Source organism: Phyllobates terribilis, unplaced genomic scaffold (assembly GCF_046119375.1).
Source record: "Phyllobates terribilis strain yellow unplaced genomic scaffold, ASM4611937v1 Scaffold_5__5_contigs__length_657084704, whole genome shotgun sequence".
In the NCBI taxonomy this organism is placed as follows: Eukaryota; Metazoa; Chordata; class Amphibia; order Anura; family Dendrobatidae; genus Phyllobates; species Phyllobates terribilis.
In genome coordinates, this window is record NW_027362765.1 from 351,358,842 (window position 1) to 351,376,526 (window position 17,685).

The window sequence follows — 17,685 nt, forward strand, 5'->3', positions numbered from 1 at the left end:
ATTTCTCAGTAATGGAGGAATGGACCAGCCATGTAAAGGTACTGATGGTCACCTGCATTCTTTTCAGCTTAAAGAAAAGGAGTTCACTTTACACTCCTGGAAGGTGGGAATCGAGCGCTGCACTCACTGCTCAGGTGGAGAATAGGACGACAGACTGTGAATTAATACAGATTGATGGATCTCTGCTGCGCTGTGCATGGGGCTATTGAGTGGTATCGCCATCTTTATAGATGGATATTGTCGGATAGCGCCTGTAAATATCAGCACTTTTGCAATTTACTGCTTTTTAAAACTTGTTGCTGTTCCTGAGATATTAACACTTTTCTTCTGTTTATAGCTCTTTGCCTAGGTGACCGACCACCGCTGCTGTGTAGCTAGTAAGCGCTGCACTTAGGCTGGCCAAGATTAGGAGGTAACCACAATCAGTGCTTACAAGCTCAATAGAAAAGACTTTGTAAGCACTGCTCATGTTCTGCTGCCTAGCAGCGATAGTCGGTCTGCAAGGCAACGAGCTCCAGCCAAAAGAAACATGTTAATATATGAAGTATGGGTGAAAATTTTAATAAGCCGTAAATTACAAAATTGCTTGTATTTACAAGCGCTGTCTGACAATCCCCAATGATGAAAACTGGAAAAACCCTTTAAGAATGTTGCCTGAAACATGTGACCTGTCAATGTCCAGCAGATGCTTTCTTGTCAAAGTTCTTGCTGTTGACAAATCTTAATATGTTTCTGGTCCTTATAGCAAACGCACAGGAGGATCAAGCTATATAGAGCAGTACTCCAATCAAATAATGTCAGATCCGACAACGCGGTGATTAGTGAGTGTGATTGTTATGTGTGATTGTCAGGTGTAATTATTTAGTGTGATTGTTGAGTGATTGGCAAGTGTGTTTGTTCATTATGAATGTTTAGTGTGATTGTTGAGTATTATTGTTTAGTGTTATTGGTGAGTGATTGTTGAGTGTGATTGGCGAGTGTGATTTTTAGGTGTGATCATTGGGTGTGATCATTGAGTATGATTGTTGAGTGTGATTGTGATTGTTGAGTGTGATTGTTGAGTGTGATTGGCGAGTGTGATTGGCGAGTGTGATTGGCGAGTGTGATTGGCGAGTGTGATTGGCGAGAGTGTTTGTTGAGTATGATTGGCGAGTGTGATTGTTGAGTGTGATTGTTGAGTGTGATTGTTGAGTGTGATTGTTGAGTGTGATCATTGAGTATGATCGTTGCGTGTGATTGTTTAGTGTGATTGGTGAGAGTGATTGTGGAGTGTGATTGGCGAGTGTGATTGGCGAGAGTGTTTGTTGAGTGTGATTGGCAAGTGTGATTGGCGAGTGTGATTGTTGAGTGTGATTGTTGAGTGTGATTGTTGAGTGTGATTGTTGAGTGTGATTGTTGAGTATGATTGGCGAGTGTGATTGTTGAGTGTGATTGGCGAGTGTGATTGTTGAGTGTGATTGTTGAGTGTGATTGTTGAGTGTGATTGGCGAGTGTGATTGGTGAGAGTGTTTGTTGAGTGTGATTGGCGAGTGTGATTGTTGAGTGTGATTGGCGAGTGTGATTGGCGAGTGTGATTGTTGAGTGTGATTGTTGAGTGTGATTGTTGAGTGTGATTGTTGAGTGTGATTGTCAGATTTGATTGTTGTGTGTGTTTATACCGCGGAGTGAGCGCCACAGCTCATTAATTTGCAGCTAATTGACGGGGCTGGTATTGAGCGGCCGCGGATCCTGTACAATGTACCCGGCACAGGGATGTCGATAACATCGTTAAACACAAACACTTTAATTGAGGGTTAACTCCTTCCATGCCGCTGGTTGCTCATTGACGGAGCAGACTGACAGAAGGAGGTATCAACCTGCGCACAAAAGAGCCCAAATCTCCAGCCATATCCCCTTCCTCCACACCGACAGCTGCCTCCTCAGGACAGGGCCTGCCGCTCCACTGTATTTGGAAGGTTGAATTCTCCACCAGATGCTCGGGCTGTACACTTCTTCCTCATGCTTTGCACTGCAGCTCTGCTTCCTTAGGGGCACAACTATAATCAGTGACTATCTGAGCTGCGGTATCTATAAGAATGTTATATTGGCTTAAACCAGTGTCTCATCATCAGCTCAGACTAATGCTCAGCCTGTGCACTATGCTTTACACTGCAGCTCTGCTTCACAAGGACACAGCTCTAACTCTAAGCTGCATTGTCTAATAGTCTGTCATAGACGCCCAACTTCTGTCTAATCAGAGGTATTTTCTATCTAGAAACAGAATAGCGATACAAGTATGGCGGAGGGCAGAGCGGCCGTAGTGCGGCACGTGTGTGACGTCGCTGGGACGGGCGGTGTCACTGCCGGAGCAGAACTCTCCTGTGATAACCACGTTACCCGTCTGCGGGGAGGAGAGTTACTGAGCAGCGTTGCCTCGTGGCCGGGTTACAATGGAGCTGAAGTTTTTGTGACAATTATTTTCCCTGCGATCGGTGCCATGAAACATTAGCGAGAGGCGCATCAATAACCGGCAGCCGGCGAGCGTTTATTAATACCGCCAGCATCCAGCAAAGTAATAACCATTTAGTGCAAAGTGAACATTTGTGCTGCCGATAAACGGCATCAACGCCAAAACCCATCGCCGCTGCCTATAACTCCTAATGTACGGCCAGGACAATTATTAATAATTCAATTTAATCGAAGTGAGCGATGAAATAAACTGCGGTGAGGAGACGGCGAGCGGTCAGAACGGAGACCACCTGGGAGACTGCTGATGTAACCTCCAGAGAGACTGCCACTGTAACCTCCAGAGACTGCCGCTGTAACCTCCAGAGACTGCCGCTGTAACCTCCAGAGAGACTGCCACTGTAACCTCCAGAGACTGCCGCTGTAACCTCCAGAGACTGCCGCTGTAACCTCCAGAGAGACTGCCGCTGTAACCTCCAGAGACTGCCGCGGTAACCTCCAGAGACTGCCGCAGTAACCTCCAGAGAGACTGCCGCTGTAACCTCCAGAGAGACTGCCACTGTAACCTCCAGAGACTGCCGCTGTAACCTCCAGAGAGACTGCCGCTGTAACCTCCAGAGACTGCCACTGTAACCTCCAGAGAGACTGCCGCTGTAACCTCCAGAGAGACTGCCGCTGTAACCTCCAGAGACTGCCGCTGTAACCTCCGGAGAGACTGCCGCTGTAACCTCCAGAGACTGCCACTGTAACCTCCAGAGAGACTGCCACTGTAACCTCCAGAGACTGCCGCTGTAACCTCCAGAGGCTGCCGCTGTAACCTCCAGAGAGACTGCCGCTGTAACCTCCAGAGAGACTGCCGCTGTAACCTCCAGAGAGACTGCCGCTGTAACCTCCAGAGAGACTGCCGCTGTAACCTCCAGAGAGACTGCCACTGTAACCTCCAGAGACTGCCGCTGTAACCTCCAGAGAGACTGCCGCTGTAACCTCCAGAGAGACTGCCACTGTAACCTCCAGAGACTGCCGCTGTAACCTCCAGAGAGACTGCCGCTGTAACCTCCAGAGAGACTGCCGCTGTAACCTCCAAAGACTGCCGCGGTAACCTCCAGAGACTGCCGCTGTAACCTCCAGAGACTGCGGCTGTAACCTCCAGAGACTGCCGCGGTAACCTCCAGAGACTGCCGCGGTAACCTCCAGAGACTGCCGCGGTAACCTCCAAAGACTGCCGCGGTAACCTCCAGAGACTGCCGCGGTAACCTCCAGAGACTGCCGCTGTAGCCTTCAGAGAGACTGCCGCTGTAACCTCCAGAGACTGCGGCTGTAACCTCCAGAGACTGCTGCTGTAACCTCCAGAGAGACTGCCGCGGTAACCTCCAGAGACTGCCGCTGTAGCCTTCAGAGAGACTGCCGCTGTAACCTCCAGAGACTGCGGCTGTAACCTCCAGAGACTGCCGCTGTAACCTCCAGAGAGACTGCCGCGGTAACCTCCAGAGACTGCCGCTGTAACCTCCAGGGAGACAGCCGCTGTAACCTCCAGAGACTGCCGCTGTAACCTCCAGAGAGACTGCCGCTGTAACCTCCAGAGAGACTGCCGCTGTAACCTCCAGAGAGACTGCCGCTGTAACCTCCAGAGAGACTGCTGCTGTAACCTCCAGAGAGACTGCCGCTGTAACCTCCAGAGAGACTGCCGCTGTAACCTCCAGAGAGACTGCCGCTGTAACCTCCAGAGAGACTGCCGCTGTAACCTCTAGAGAGACTGCCGCTGTAACCTCCAGAGAGACTGCTGCTGTAACCTCCACAGACTGCCGCTGCTGTAACCTCCACAGATTGCCGCTGTAACCTCTACAGACTGCTGCTGTAACCACCGGGGAGACTGCTGCTGTAACCACCGGGGAGACTGCTGCTGTAACCACCGGGGAGACTGCTGCTGTAACTGCAGGGGAGATTGTCTCCGCACTGTAATCACTTATCAGTCGGTTTTACTGCGGTGAAATGTTCGGCATCGTCCTATCAAAATCACCATCACAGAGATTCTGCAGGTGGAAGAAATATAAAAGTAAATGTTATATACAGCAGTGCAATAAGTATTGAAGATGTCACCTTTCTATTGGTAAAGGTGCTATTGACATGAAATTCTCCCAGATGTCACCAACAACCTATTTAATCCACACAGACAAAGAAATCACCATAGATGTCCATAAGTTATGTGTAATAATGAGAAATGACACCGGGAAAGTATTGATTACATGAAGAAAGAGAGGAGCAAAAAGCCCTGGAAAGTCTCATTACCAAGATGCCACACAAGAAACATCTCATGTTGAAGAAAACCAGTGACCAGTCTCAAGACCTTCACAACCTTATTGTTGCAAACATTCTGATGGCATTGGTTACAGAACACTTTCTAAACTACTGGAGGTTCCAATGATCACTGCTGAGGCCATAATCCTTAAGTGGAAAGAATATAATTTTACCATAAACCGGCCACGACCAGGTGCTCCCCACAAGTTTTCACCATAAACTGCCACGACCAGGTGCTCCCCACAAGATTTCACCATAAACTGCCATCACCAGGGGCTCCCAGCAAGATTTCACCATAAACTGCCACGACCAGGTGCTCCCCACAAGATTTCACCATAAACCGGCCACGACCAGGTGCTCCCCACAAGATTTCACCATAAACCGGCCACGACCAGGTGCTTCCCACAAGATTTCACCATAAACTGCCATGACCATGTGCTCCCCGCAAGATTTCACCAAAAAATGCCACGACCAGGTGCTCCCCACAAGATTTCACCATAAACCGGCCACGACCAGGTGCTCCCCACAAGATTTCACCATAAACCAGCCACCACCGGGTGCTCCCCGCAAGATTTCACCATAAACCGGCCACAACCAGGTGCTCCCCACAAGATTTCACCATAAACCGGCCACGACCAGGTGCTCACCGCAAGATTTCACCATAAACCGGGCAAGACCAGGTGCTCACCGCAAGATTTCACCATAAACCGGGCAAGACCAGGTGCTCCCCACAAGATTTCACCATAAACCGGACATGAACAGGTGCTCAACGCAAGATTTCACCATAAACCGGACATGAACAGGTGCTCAACGCAAGATTTCACCATAAACCGGCCACGACCAGGTGCTCCCCGCAAGATTTCACCATAAACCGGCCACGACCAGGTGCTCCCCGCAAGATTTCACCATAAACCGGCCACGACCAGGTGCTCAACGCAAGATTTCACCAAAAACCGGCCACGACTAGGAACTCCCAGCAAGAATTCACTATAAATTGCCATGACCAGGTGCTCCCCGCAAGATTTCACCATAAACCGGCCACGACCAGGTGCTCAACGCAAGAATTCACCATAAACCGGACATGAACAGGTGCTCAACGCAAGATTTCACCATAAACCGGCCACGACCAGGTGCTCAACGCAAGATTTCACCATAAACCGGCCACGACCAGGTGCTCCCCGCAAGATTTCACCATAAACCGGCCACGACCAGGTGCTCCCCACAAGATTTCACCATAAACCAGCCACGACCAGGTGCTCAACGCAAGATTTCACCATAAACCGGCCACGACCAGGTGCTCCCCGCAAGATTTCACCATAAACCGGCCACGACCAGGTGCTCCCTGCAAGATTTCACCCTAAACCGGCCACGACCAGGTGCTCCCCGCAAGATTTCACCATAAACCGGCCATGACCAGGTGCTCCCCACAAGATTTCACCATAAACCGGCCACGACCAGGTGCTCCCCGCAAGATTTCACCATAAACCGGCCACGACCAGGTGCTCCCTGCAAGATTTCACCATAAACCGGACACGACCAGGTGCTCCCCGCAAGATTTCACCATAAACCGGCCACGACCAGGTGCTCCCCGCAAGATTTCACCATAAACCGGCCACGACCAGGTGCTCCCAGCAAGAATTCACTATAAATTGCCACAACCAGGTGCTCCCTCCAAGATTTCACCCTAAACCGGCCACGACCAGGTGCTCCCTGCAAGATTTCACCATAAACCGGCCACGACCAGGTGCTCCCCGCAAGATTTCACCATAAACCGGACATGACCAGGTGCTCCCCGCAAGATTTCACCATAAACCGGCCATGACCAGGTGCTCCCCGCAAGATTTCACCATAAACCGGCCACGACCAGGTGCTCCCCGCAAGATTTCACCATAAACCGGCCACGACCAGGTGCTCCCTGCAAGATTTCACCATAAACCGGACACGACCAGGTGCTCCCCGCAAGATTTCACCATAAACCGGCCACGACCAGGTGCTCCCCGCAAGATTTCACCATAAACCGGCCACGACCAGGTGCTCCCAGCAAGATTTCACCATAAACTGCCACAACCAGGTGCTCCTCGCAAGATTTCACCCTAAACCGGCCACGACCAGGTGCTCCCTCCAAGATTTCACCCTAAACCGGCCACGACCAGGTGCTCCCTGCAAGATTTCACCCTAAACCGGCCACGACCAGGTGCTCCCCGAAAAATTTCACCATAAACCGGCCACGACAAGGTGCTCCCTGCAAGATTTCACCCTAAACCGGCCACGACCAGGTGTTCCCCGCACGATTTCACCATAAACCGGCCACGACCAGGTGCTCCCCGCACGATTTCACCATAAACCGGCCACGACCAGGTGCTCACCACAAGATTTCACCATAAACCGGCCACGACCAGTCCATGGAGGTTGCACACAACCTCCATGGACTGTAAGCACACTCACCACACAACCTCCATGGACTGTATGCACGCTCACCTCACAACCTCCATGACCTGTATGCACGCTCACCACACAACCTCCATGGACTGTATGCACGCTCACCTCACAACCTTCATGACCTGTATGCACGCTCACCACACAACCTCCTTGGCCTGTATGCACGCTCACCACACAACCTTCACGGTCTGTATGCACGCTCACCATACAACCTCCATGGCCTATATGCACAATCACCACACAACCTCCATGACCTGTATGCACGCTCACCGCGCAACCTCCATGACCTGTATGCACGCTCACCACACAACCTCCATGGCCTGTATGCACGCTCACCACACAACCTCCATGGCCTGTATGCACGCTCACCACACAACCTCCATGGCCTGTATGCACGCTCACCACACAACCTCCATGACCTGTATGCACGCTCACCACACAACCTCCATGACCTGTATGCACGCTCACCACACAACCTCCATGACCTGTATGCACACTCACCACACAACCTCCACGGTCTGTATGCACGCTCACCACCCAACCTCCATGACCTGTATGCACGCTCACCACACAACCTCCATGACCTGTATGCACGCTCACCACACAACCTCCACGGTCTATATGCACGCTCACCACACAACCTCCATGACCTGAATGCACGCTCACCACACAACCTCCATGGCATGTATGGACGCTCACTACACAACCTCCATGGACTGTATGCACGCTCACCACACAACCCTCATGACCTGTATGCACGCTCACCACACAACCTCCATAACCTGTATGCACGCTCACCACACAACCTCCATGACCTGTATGCACGCTCACCACACAACCTCCATGACCTGTATGCACGCTCACCACACAAGCTCCTTGATGAACAAAAAAGCGCATTTACAGTTTGCTCAACAACATTTAGACAAGCCTGTGAAATACTGGGAGAATCTAGACTGGTCAGATGAGACCAAAATTGAACTCTTTGGACGCCATAATACACGCCATGTTTGGAGGCCAAAAGGCAACTGGATGTCACCCCAAAAACACCATACCAACAGTGAAGTATTGAGGTGGGAACATCATGGTGTCGGGCTGTTCTTAAGAATACAGCACTGGCAACCTTCCTATAATTGAGGGAAGGATGAAAGGACAAATGTGCCGACATTCCTAATAAAAATCTGCTGCCCTCTACCAGGATGAAGAAGATGATGAACTGCACAGGACACATCTCCTCCAAAGTCCAGTGGTGGCAGCTTTACACCATTACATCCGACATTTGTCATTGTGCTTGGCGATGTACGGCTGCATGCAGCTGCTCGGCCATGAAGCTCCTGGCGGGGGCGCAGTGTTTGCACAGTCCAGGCCTTCTCTGGTATCAGCACAGTTATGGGGTCAGCAGAGTGTTGGTGACTTTTCTGCCTTCTGCTCCTCAGAACTCGGCCCCCCGCTCTAATACACAGAGGGCGAGGGGCCGGAGGTTATACACCGGGGGCGAGGGCCCGGAAGTTATACACCGGGGGCGAGGAGCTGGTGGTTACACACAAGGGAGTGAGAGGCTGGAGGTAATACAAAGGGGGCGAGGGGCCGGAGGTTATACACCGGGGGCGAGGGGCCGGAGGTTATACACCGGGGCGAGGGGCTGTACACTGGGGGCGAGGGGCTCGTGGTTACACACCAGGGAGTGAGGAGCTGGAGGTTATACACCGGGGGCGAGGTGCCGGAGGTTATACACCGGGGTTGAGGGGCCAGAGCTTATACAACAGGGAGTGAGAGGCCGGAGGTTATACACCAGGGGCGAGGGGTCGGAGGTTATACACCGGGGGCGAGGGGTCGGAGGTTATACACCGGGGGCGAGGGGTCGGAGGTTATACACCGGGGGCGAGGGGCCGGAGGTTATACACTGGGGGCGAGGGGCCGGTGGTTATACACCGGGGGCGAGGGGCCGGTGGTTATACACCAGGGGGTGAGGGGCCGGTGGTTACACACCAGGGAGTGAGGGGCCGGAGGTAATACACCGGGTGCGAGGGGCCAGAGGTTATACACCGGGGAGTGAGGAGCCGGAGGTTATACAACAGGGAGGGAGGAGTCGGAGTTTATACACCGGGGGCGAGGTGCCGGAGGTTATACACCGGGGTCGAGGGGCCAGAGCTTATACAACAGGGAGTGAGGGGCCGGAGGTTATACAACAGGGAGGGAGGAGTCGAAGTTTATACACCGGGGGCGAGGTGCCGGAGGTTATACACCGGGGTCGAGGGGCCAGAGCTTATACAACAGGGAGTGAGGGGCCGGAGGTTATACAACAGGGAGGGAGGAGCCGGAGGTTATACACCGGGGGCGAGGTGCCGGAGGTTATACACCGGGGTCGAGGGGCCAGAGCTTATACAACAGGGAGTGAGGGGCCGGAGGTTATACAACAGGGAGTGAGGGGCCGGAGGTTATACACCAGGGTCGAGTGGCCGGAGCTTATACAACAGGGAGTGAGGGGCCGGAGGTTATACAACAGGGAGTGAGGGGCCGGAGGTTATACACCAGGGTCGAGGGGCCGGAGCTTATACAACAGGGAGTGAGGGGCCAGAGGTTATACAACAGGGAGTGAGGGGCCGGAGGTTATACACCGGGGGGGGCAAGGGGCTGGAAGTTATACACTGGGGGCGATGGGCCCGAGGTTATACACAGGGAGTGAGGGGCTGGAGGTTATACACCGGGAGTGAGGGGCTGGTGGTAATACACCGGGGAGTGAGGGGCTTGAGGTAATACACCGGGGGCGAGCGGCCAGAGGTTATACAACAGGGAGTGAGGGGCTGGAGGTTATACATCGAGGGAGTTGGATTGGAGATTATACACCGGGGGGCGAGGGGCCGAAGGTTATACACCGGGGGCCGGAGGTTATACACTGGGGGGCAAGGGGCCGGAGGTTATACACTGGGGGCGAGAGGCTGGCGGTTATATACCAGGGGGGCCATAGGTTATGCACCAGGGAGTGAGGGGCTGGTGGTTATACACCGGGGGCGAGGGGCCGGAGGTTATATACCGGGGGGGCCAGAGGTTATGCACCAGGGAGTGAGGGGCTGGTGGTTATACACCGGGGGCGAGGGGCCGGAGGTTATACACGGGGACGAGGAGATTGTGTCGGCAATGTGTTGATCCAAGCCATCATCCCCATTACCGGACAGCCTCCACAGCCTCTACTGAAGCTGGTTAGAGAGGACATTGATATGGATTGTGATTTTATTTCCTATGACGAGGCAGGGAGTGTTGTCATGAGGCTACAAGAAGACAACAGCAGCTCTCCAGGCCAGGAAAGCCAGGGCGCCTCGCTCCTCTCATATAACTGACCCATAATCCAGACTATCTGATAATCCATCTCTCCCACTGATGTCAGATTAGAGGAAGGCGACAGTACACGGTTAGGGTCTTTCTCCAGCTCCGCTACATCAGGCTCGGTGACTAGGTGGCGGCTCCTCTCACGGCAGCGCTCGTCTTGTCCCTTTGGCATATAATAGCAGCCTTTGTCCGCTGCTCGGATCACTTACAATTATATTGTGAAGCAGAAATCAATCTACAGCATAATGCAAGAAAAGATGCAGGTTCCACGGAGCCGGGGGCCTGACTGTGCAGAAGAATGGGGGACGGACCTGCTGCAGCACCTGGATCTCTGAGCGCAGCGCCGCCGACGCGCTCCACACCTTCTCCTCTCTGTAGGACTCCAGCTCTTTCTTCAGCCTGAGGGCAAACAAATAAAGTTTGATGAGACCGTGTTGTACCGCGCAACGGGCGGGGACGGCGCTACTCGCACACTGCCGCTCAGGATTACACACATACAGGGGGAGATGCTGCACAAATGACACCAAAATGGCATCAAAGTATACAGGTAACCTGCTGTCCACAGTCACACCGCCTAATGACCGGCGCACACACACCCCGGCGCACACACACCCCGGCGCACACACCCCGGCGCACACACCACGGCACACACACCCCGGCGCACACACACCCCGGCACACACACCCCGGCGCACACACACCCCGGCGCACACCCACCACGGCGCACACACACACCCCGGCGCACACACACCCCGGCGCACACACACCCCGGCGCACACACAAGTATGGTGCAGGTTACCTCTCAGCTTAGTCATTTCCTCCTGTTTTCTGAGGGTTTATTTGGAGGGTGAACGTTTCTTCGCTTTCTCCCTTCGGACAGATGTAACAGCAGGAAGGGGCCGATCCTACAGGGTCGTAACATTGTGCCACTCACATAACCGGGCTAATGCCCCACAGAATCTGAGTTTTTGGACAGAGGCTGACAATATAATGGGAAATGTTAGGGGGCACAGAGACTGACATTGTAAGTGCCAATGGTAAGGGGACATGGAGGCTGAAAATGTAAGGAGCGATGTTAGGGGACATGGAGGCTGACATTGTAAGGGGCGATGCTAGGGGGCTAGGGGGCACAAAGGCTGATAATGTAATGGGCAATGCGAGGGGGCACAGAGGAAGACATTGTAAGGGGCGATGCAAGGGGGCACGGAGGCTGACAATGTAAGGGGCGATGATAGGGGACATGGAGGTTGACATTGTAAGGGGGGATGTTAGGGGGCACGGAGGCTGATAATGTAAGGAGCGATGCTCTGGGGCACAGAGGAAGACATTGTAAGGGGCGATGTTAGGGGGCACAGAGGATGACATTGTAAGGGGCGATGCTACGGGGCACGGAGGCTGACATTGTAAGGGGCGATGCTAGGGGGAATGGAGCCTGATAATGTAAGGGGCGATGCTAGGGGCCACGGAGCCTGATAATGTAAGGGGCGATGCTAGGGGCCACGGAGTCTGATAATGTAAGGGGCGATGGTAGGGGACATGGAGGCTGACATTGTAAGGAGCGATGCTAGGGGGCACGGAGGCTGACAATGTAAGGGGCGATGCTAGGGGCCACGGAGCCTGATAATGTAAGGGGCGATGGTAGGGGACATGGAGGCTGACAATGTAAGGGACGATGTTAAGGGGCACGGAGGCTGACATTGTAAGGGGCGATGCTAAGGGCACGGAGGCTCACAATGTAAGGGGCGATGGTAGGGGGCACGAAGGCTGACAATGTAAGGGGCGATGTTAGGGGGCACGGGGGCTGACAATGTAAGGGGCGATGCTAGGGGGCACGGAGGCTGACATTGTAAGGGGCGATGTTAGGGGGCACGGAGGCTGACATTGTAAGGGGCGATGCTAGGGGCACGGAGGCTTACAATGTAAGGGGCGATGGTAGGGGGCACGAAGGCTGACAATGTAAGGGGCGATGTTAGGGGGCACGGGGGCTGACAATGTAAGGGGCGATGCTAGGGGGCACGGAGGCTGACAATGTAAGGGGCGATGGTAGGGGGCACGAAGGCTGACAATGTAAGGGGCAATGTTAGGGGGCACGTGGGCTGACAATGTAAGGGGCGATGCTAGGGGCACCGAGGCTGACAATGTAAGGGGCGATGTTAGGGGGCACGGGGGCTGATAATGTAAGGGGCGATGCTAGGGGGCATGGAGGCTGACATTGTGAGGAGCGATGTTAGGGTGCACGGAGGATGACATTGTAAGGGGCGATGCTAGGGGCACGGAGGCTGATAATGTAAGGGGCGATGCTAGGGGCACCGAGGCTGACAATGTAAGGGGCGATGTTAGGGGGCACGGGGGCTGATAATGTAAGGGGCGATGCTAGGGGGCATGGAGGCTGACATTGTGAGGAGCGATGTTAGGGGGCACGGAGGATGACATTGTAAGGGGCGATGCTAGGGGCACGGAGGCTGATAATGTAAGGGGCGATGGTAGGGGGGCACAAAGGCTGACAATGTAAGGGGCGATGTTAGGGGGCACGGGGGCTGACAATGTAAGGGGCGATGCTAGGGGCACGGAGACTGATAATGTAAGGGGCTATGGTAGGGGGCACGAACGCCGACAATGTAAGGGGCGATGTTAGGAGGCACGGGGGCTGACAATGTAAGGGTCGATGGTAGGGGGCACGAAGGCTGACAATGTAAGGGGCGATGCTAGGGGGCACGGGGGCTGACAATGTAAGGGGCGATGGTAGGGGGCACGGAGGCTGACAATGTAAGGGGTGATGCTAGGGGGCACGGAGGCGGACATTGTAAGTGGCGATGTTAGGGGGCACGGAGGCTGACATTTTAAGGGGCGATGTTATGGGGCACGGAGGCTGATAATATAAGGGGCGATGCTAGGGGGCACGGAGGCTGACATTGTAAGGGGCGATGCTAGGGGCACAGAGGCTGACATTGTAAGGGGCGATGCTAGGGGCACAGAGACTGACAATTTAAGGAGCGATGCTAGGGGCACGGAGACTGATAATGTAAGGGGCTATGGTAGGGGGCACGAACGCTGACAATGTAAGGGGCGATGTTAGGAGGCACGGGGGCTGACAATGTAAGGGTCGATGGTAGGGGGCACGAAGGCTGACATTGTAAGGGGCGATGCTAGGGGGCACGGGGGCTGACAATGTAAGGGGCGATGGTAGGGGGCACGGAGGCTGACAATGTAAGGGGTGATGCTAGGGGGCACGGAGGCGGACATTGTAAGTGGCGATGTTAGGGGGCACGGAGGCTGACATTTTAAGGGGCGATGTTATGGGGCACGGAGGCTGATAATATAAGGGGCGATGCTAGGGGGCACGGAGGCTGACATTGTAAGGGGCGATGCTAGGGGCACAGAGGCTGACATTGTAAGGGGCGATGCTAGGGGCACAGAGGCTGACAATTTAAGGAGCGATGCTAGGGGGAATGGAGGCTGACGTTTTAAGGAACAATGCTAAGGGGAATGGACGCTGACGTTGTAAGGGGCACGGAGGCTGACAATGTAAAGGGCGATGCTAGGGGGCATGGAGACTGACAATGTAAAGGGCGATGCTAGGGGGCATGGAGACTGACAATGTAAGGGGCGATGTTAGGGGGTATGGAGGCTGACAATGTGAGGGGCGCTGCTAGGGGGCACGGAGGCTGACATTGTGAGGGGCGATGCGAGGGGGCATGGAGACTGACCATGTAAGGGGAGCTGCTAGGGGGCATGGAGGCTGACAATGTAAGGGGCAATGCTGGGGGACATGGAGAATGAAAATATAAGGGGCACAGAGGCTGACAATGTAAGGTGCACTGATGGGGGGGCAAGGAGGCTGACAATGTAAGGGGCGATGTTAGGGGGCTGATAATCTAAGGGGCGATGCTAGGGGGAACAGAGGCTGACATTGTAAGTGGCGATGTTAGGAGGCACGGAGGCTGACATTTTAAGGGGCGATGTTATGGGGCACAGAGGCTGATAATATAAGGGGTGATGCTAGGGGGCACGGAAGCTGACATTGTAAGGGGCGATGCTAGGGGCACAGAGGCTGACACTGTAAGGGGCGATGCCAGGGGCACAGAGGCTGACACTGTAAGAGGCGATGCTGGGGGAACGGAGGCTGACATTGTAAGGGGCGATGCTGGGAGGCACAGAAGCTAACAATGTAAGGGGTGATGCTAGGGGGCACGGAGGCTGACATTGTAAGGGGAAATGCTAGGGGCACAGAGGCTGACACTGTAAGGGGCGATGCTGGGGGAACGGAGGCTGACATTGTAAACGGCGATGCTGGGAGGCACAGAAGCTAACAATGTAAGGGGCGATGCTAGGGGGAACGGAGGCCGACAATGTAAGGGGTGACGTTACGGGGCACAGAGGCTAACAATTTAAGGAGCGATGCTAGGGGGAATGGAGGCTGACATTGTAAGGGGCACGGAGGCTGACAATGTAAAGGGCGATGCTAGGGGGCATGGAGGCTGACAATGTGAGGGGCGCTGCTAGGGGGCACGGAGGCTGACATTGTGAGGGGCAATGCAAGGTGGCATGGAGACTGACCATGTAAGAGTAGCTGCTAGAGGGCACGGAGGCTGACATTGTGAGGGGCGATGCTTGGGGGCATGGAGACTGACCATGTAAGGGGAGCTGCTAGGGGGCAAGGAGGCTGACAATGTAAGGGGCAATGCTGGGGGATATGGAGGATGAAAATATAAGGGGCACAGAGGCTGACAATGTAAGGTGCACTGATGGGGGCAAGGAGGCTGACAATGTAAGGGGCGATGCGGGGGGACATGGAGGCTGACAACGTAAGGGGCACTGCTGGGGGACATGGAGGCTGACAATGTAAGGGGCACGGAGGCTGATATTGCCAGGAGGTTGCTGTGGCTGACAATGTAATGAGAGCATCTAGAGGCTGGATAGGAGGGGTGCAGATGGTGGGTGACAGCTGACGTCATCGTCTCAGGGGTCCACATTCCCTGGGGCGGGCCCCGATACAGGAATCAGATGTCAGGAGACCGGCTGTGGATGATATTATGGAGGCTGATGTGATGTTCTTGCATAATTCCGCAGTTTTACATATAGAATGATTCCTGTAATGTCGTGTTTTACCTTAAGATCTAATCATCTCACAATTGCTTTTCTCTCTAATCTCTGCGGCTTTATGGAATAGCTCTGCAGAGTATCGGAGTATCTGCAGAGTATCTGAACCAGCGGGTGGGGATTGTATGGGGGTCTGCAAGGGCTTCAGCTATGGAGACTGGTATCATAAAGTTATTAGCGTGGGCAAAAGGCGCCGGCGGAAGGAACAGGGCGGTACATGAGGCTGCGTTCAGCATTGAGAATGTGACGCGGTGACAGACCCGACACACGGCCGACACCGTCCCACTACGCCGCCATCGTAAAGTGTGGCTCGTCCAGTCTGAATTGCAGCATGTAACACTGAGGCGCATCCCAAGAACATCCGCTGAGCGAGCGGCAGGACCCCTGGATCAGCTCACAGGTGGGGGCATAATAACACATAGCGCCCCCACAGGAATGGTCACTATACACAGGACAGATGTCTGATCTGCTTCAGGTAACATGCTCAAGGAAGAGCAGCCTTAAATCTTCCATTGGAGACGTTTCTTGTAGCTGAATATTCAGGTAACACAGTAGGAAAGAGACATCAAGAGTGGAGCAGCAATAGCACTGCCTAGTGAAGGGAGGTCCGGTGTGAGGCAAGGTCAGGTGTGAGGGGAGGTCCGGTGCTAGGGGAGGTCCGGTGTGAGGCAAGGTCAGGTGTGAGGGGAGGTCCGGTGCTAGGGGAGGTCCGGTGTGAGGCAAGGTCAGGTGTGAGGGGAGGTCAGGTGTGAGGGGAGGTCCGGTGCTAGGGGAGGTCCGGTGTGAGGCAAGGTCAGGTGTGAGGGGAGGTCCGGTGCTAGGGGAGGTCCGGTGTGAGGCAAGGTCAGGTGTGAGGGGAGGTCCGGTGCTAGGGGAGGTCCGGTGTGAGGCAAGGTCAGGTGTGAGGGGAGGTCAGGTGTGAGGGGAGGTCCGGTGCTAGGGGAGGTCCGGTGTGAGGCAAGGTCAGGTGTGAGGGGAGGTCCGGTGCTAGGGGAGGTCCGGTGTGAGGCGAGGTCAGGTGTGAGGGGAGGTCCGGTGAGAGGGGAGGTCCGGTGTGAGGCGAGGTCAGGTGTGAGGGGAGGTCCGGTGCTAGGGGAGGTCCGGTGTGAGGGGAGGTCCGGTGTGAGGCAAGGTCAGGTGTGAGGGAAGGTCCGGTGCTAGGGGAGGTCGGTGTGAGGGGAGGTCCGGTGCTAGGGGAGGTCCGGTGCTAGGGGAGGTCCGGTGCTAGGGGAGGTCCGGTGCTAGGGGAGGTCCGGTGCGAGGGGAGGTCAGGTGCGAGGGGAGGTCAGGTGCGAGGGGAGGTCAGGTGCGAGGGGAGGTCAGGTGCGAGGGGAGGTCCGGTGCTAGGGGAGGTCCGGTGCGAGGGGAGGTCCGGAGCTAGGGGAGGTCGGTGTGAGGGGAGGTCCGGCGTGAGGGGAGGTCCGGTGCTAGGGGAGGTCGGTGTGAGGGAAGGTCAGGTGTGAGGGGAGGTCCGGTGCTAGGGGAGGTCCGGTGCTAGGGGAGGTCCGGTGTGAGGGAAGGTCAGGTGTGAGGGGAGGTCCGGTGCTAGGGTAGGTCCGGTGTGAGGGGAGGTCAGGTGTGAGGGGAGGTCAGGTGTGAGGGGAGGTCTGGTGCTAGGGGAGGTCCGGTGTGAGGCAAGGTCAGGTGTGAGGGAAGGTCCAGTGTGAGGGAAGGTCCGGTGTGAGGGAAGGTCCGGTGTGAGGGGAGGTCCGGTGTGAGGGGAGGTCAGGTGTGAGGGGAGGTCAGGTGTGAGGGGAGGTCTGGTGCTAGGGGAGGTCCGGTGTGAGGCAAGGTCAGGTGTGAGGGAAGGTCCGGTGTGAGGGAAGGTCCGTGTGAGGGAAGGTCCGGTGTGAGGGAAGGTCAGGTGTGAGGGGAGGTCAGGTGTGAGGGGAGGTCAGGTGTGAGGGGAGGTCCGGTGCTAGGGGAGGTCCGGTGTGAGTGAAGGTCCGGTGTGAGGGGAGGTCCGGTGTGAGGGAAGGTCAGGTGTGAGGGGAGGTCCGGTGCTAGGGGAGGTCCGGTGTGAGGGAAGGTCAGGTGTGAGGGAAGGTCCGGTGCTAGGGGAGGTCTGCTATAAGCAAAGGAC

General features: G+C 55.1%; 1 protein-coding gene across 1 annotated transcript in view; it reads right to left on the bottom strand.

Moving 5' to 3' along the window:
* Positions 1 to 2,233: 2,233 nt before the first annotated feature.
* The window catches only part of CCDC172 (coiled-coil domain containing 172), a 49,002-nt gene continuing 33,550 nt past the window's right edge, over positions 2,234 to 17,685 (bottom strand). Inside the window, exons 7-8 of the mRNA XM_073681612.1 lie at positions 10,815 to 10,902; positions 2,234 to 2,380 (exon numbers count right to left, since the gene is read on the bottom strand). Coding sequence (XP_073537713.1) covers positions 2,234 to 2,380; positions 10,815 to 10,902 — 235 coding nt within the window. The remainder of the gene's footprint in view (positions 2,381 to 10,814; positions 10,903 to 17,685) is intronic.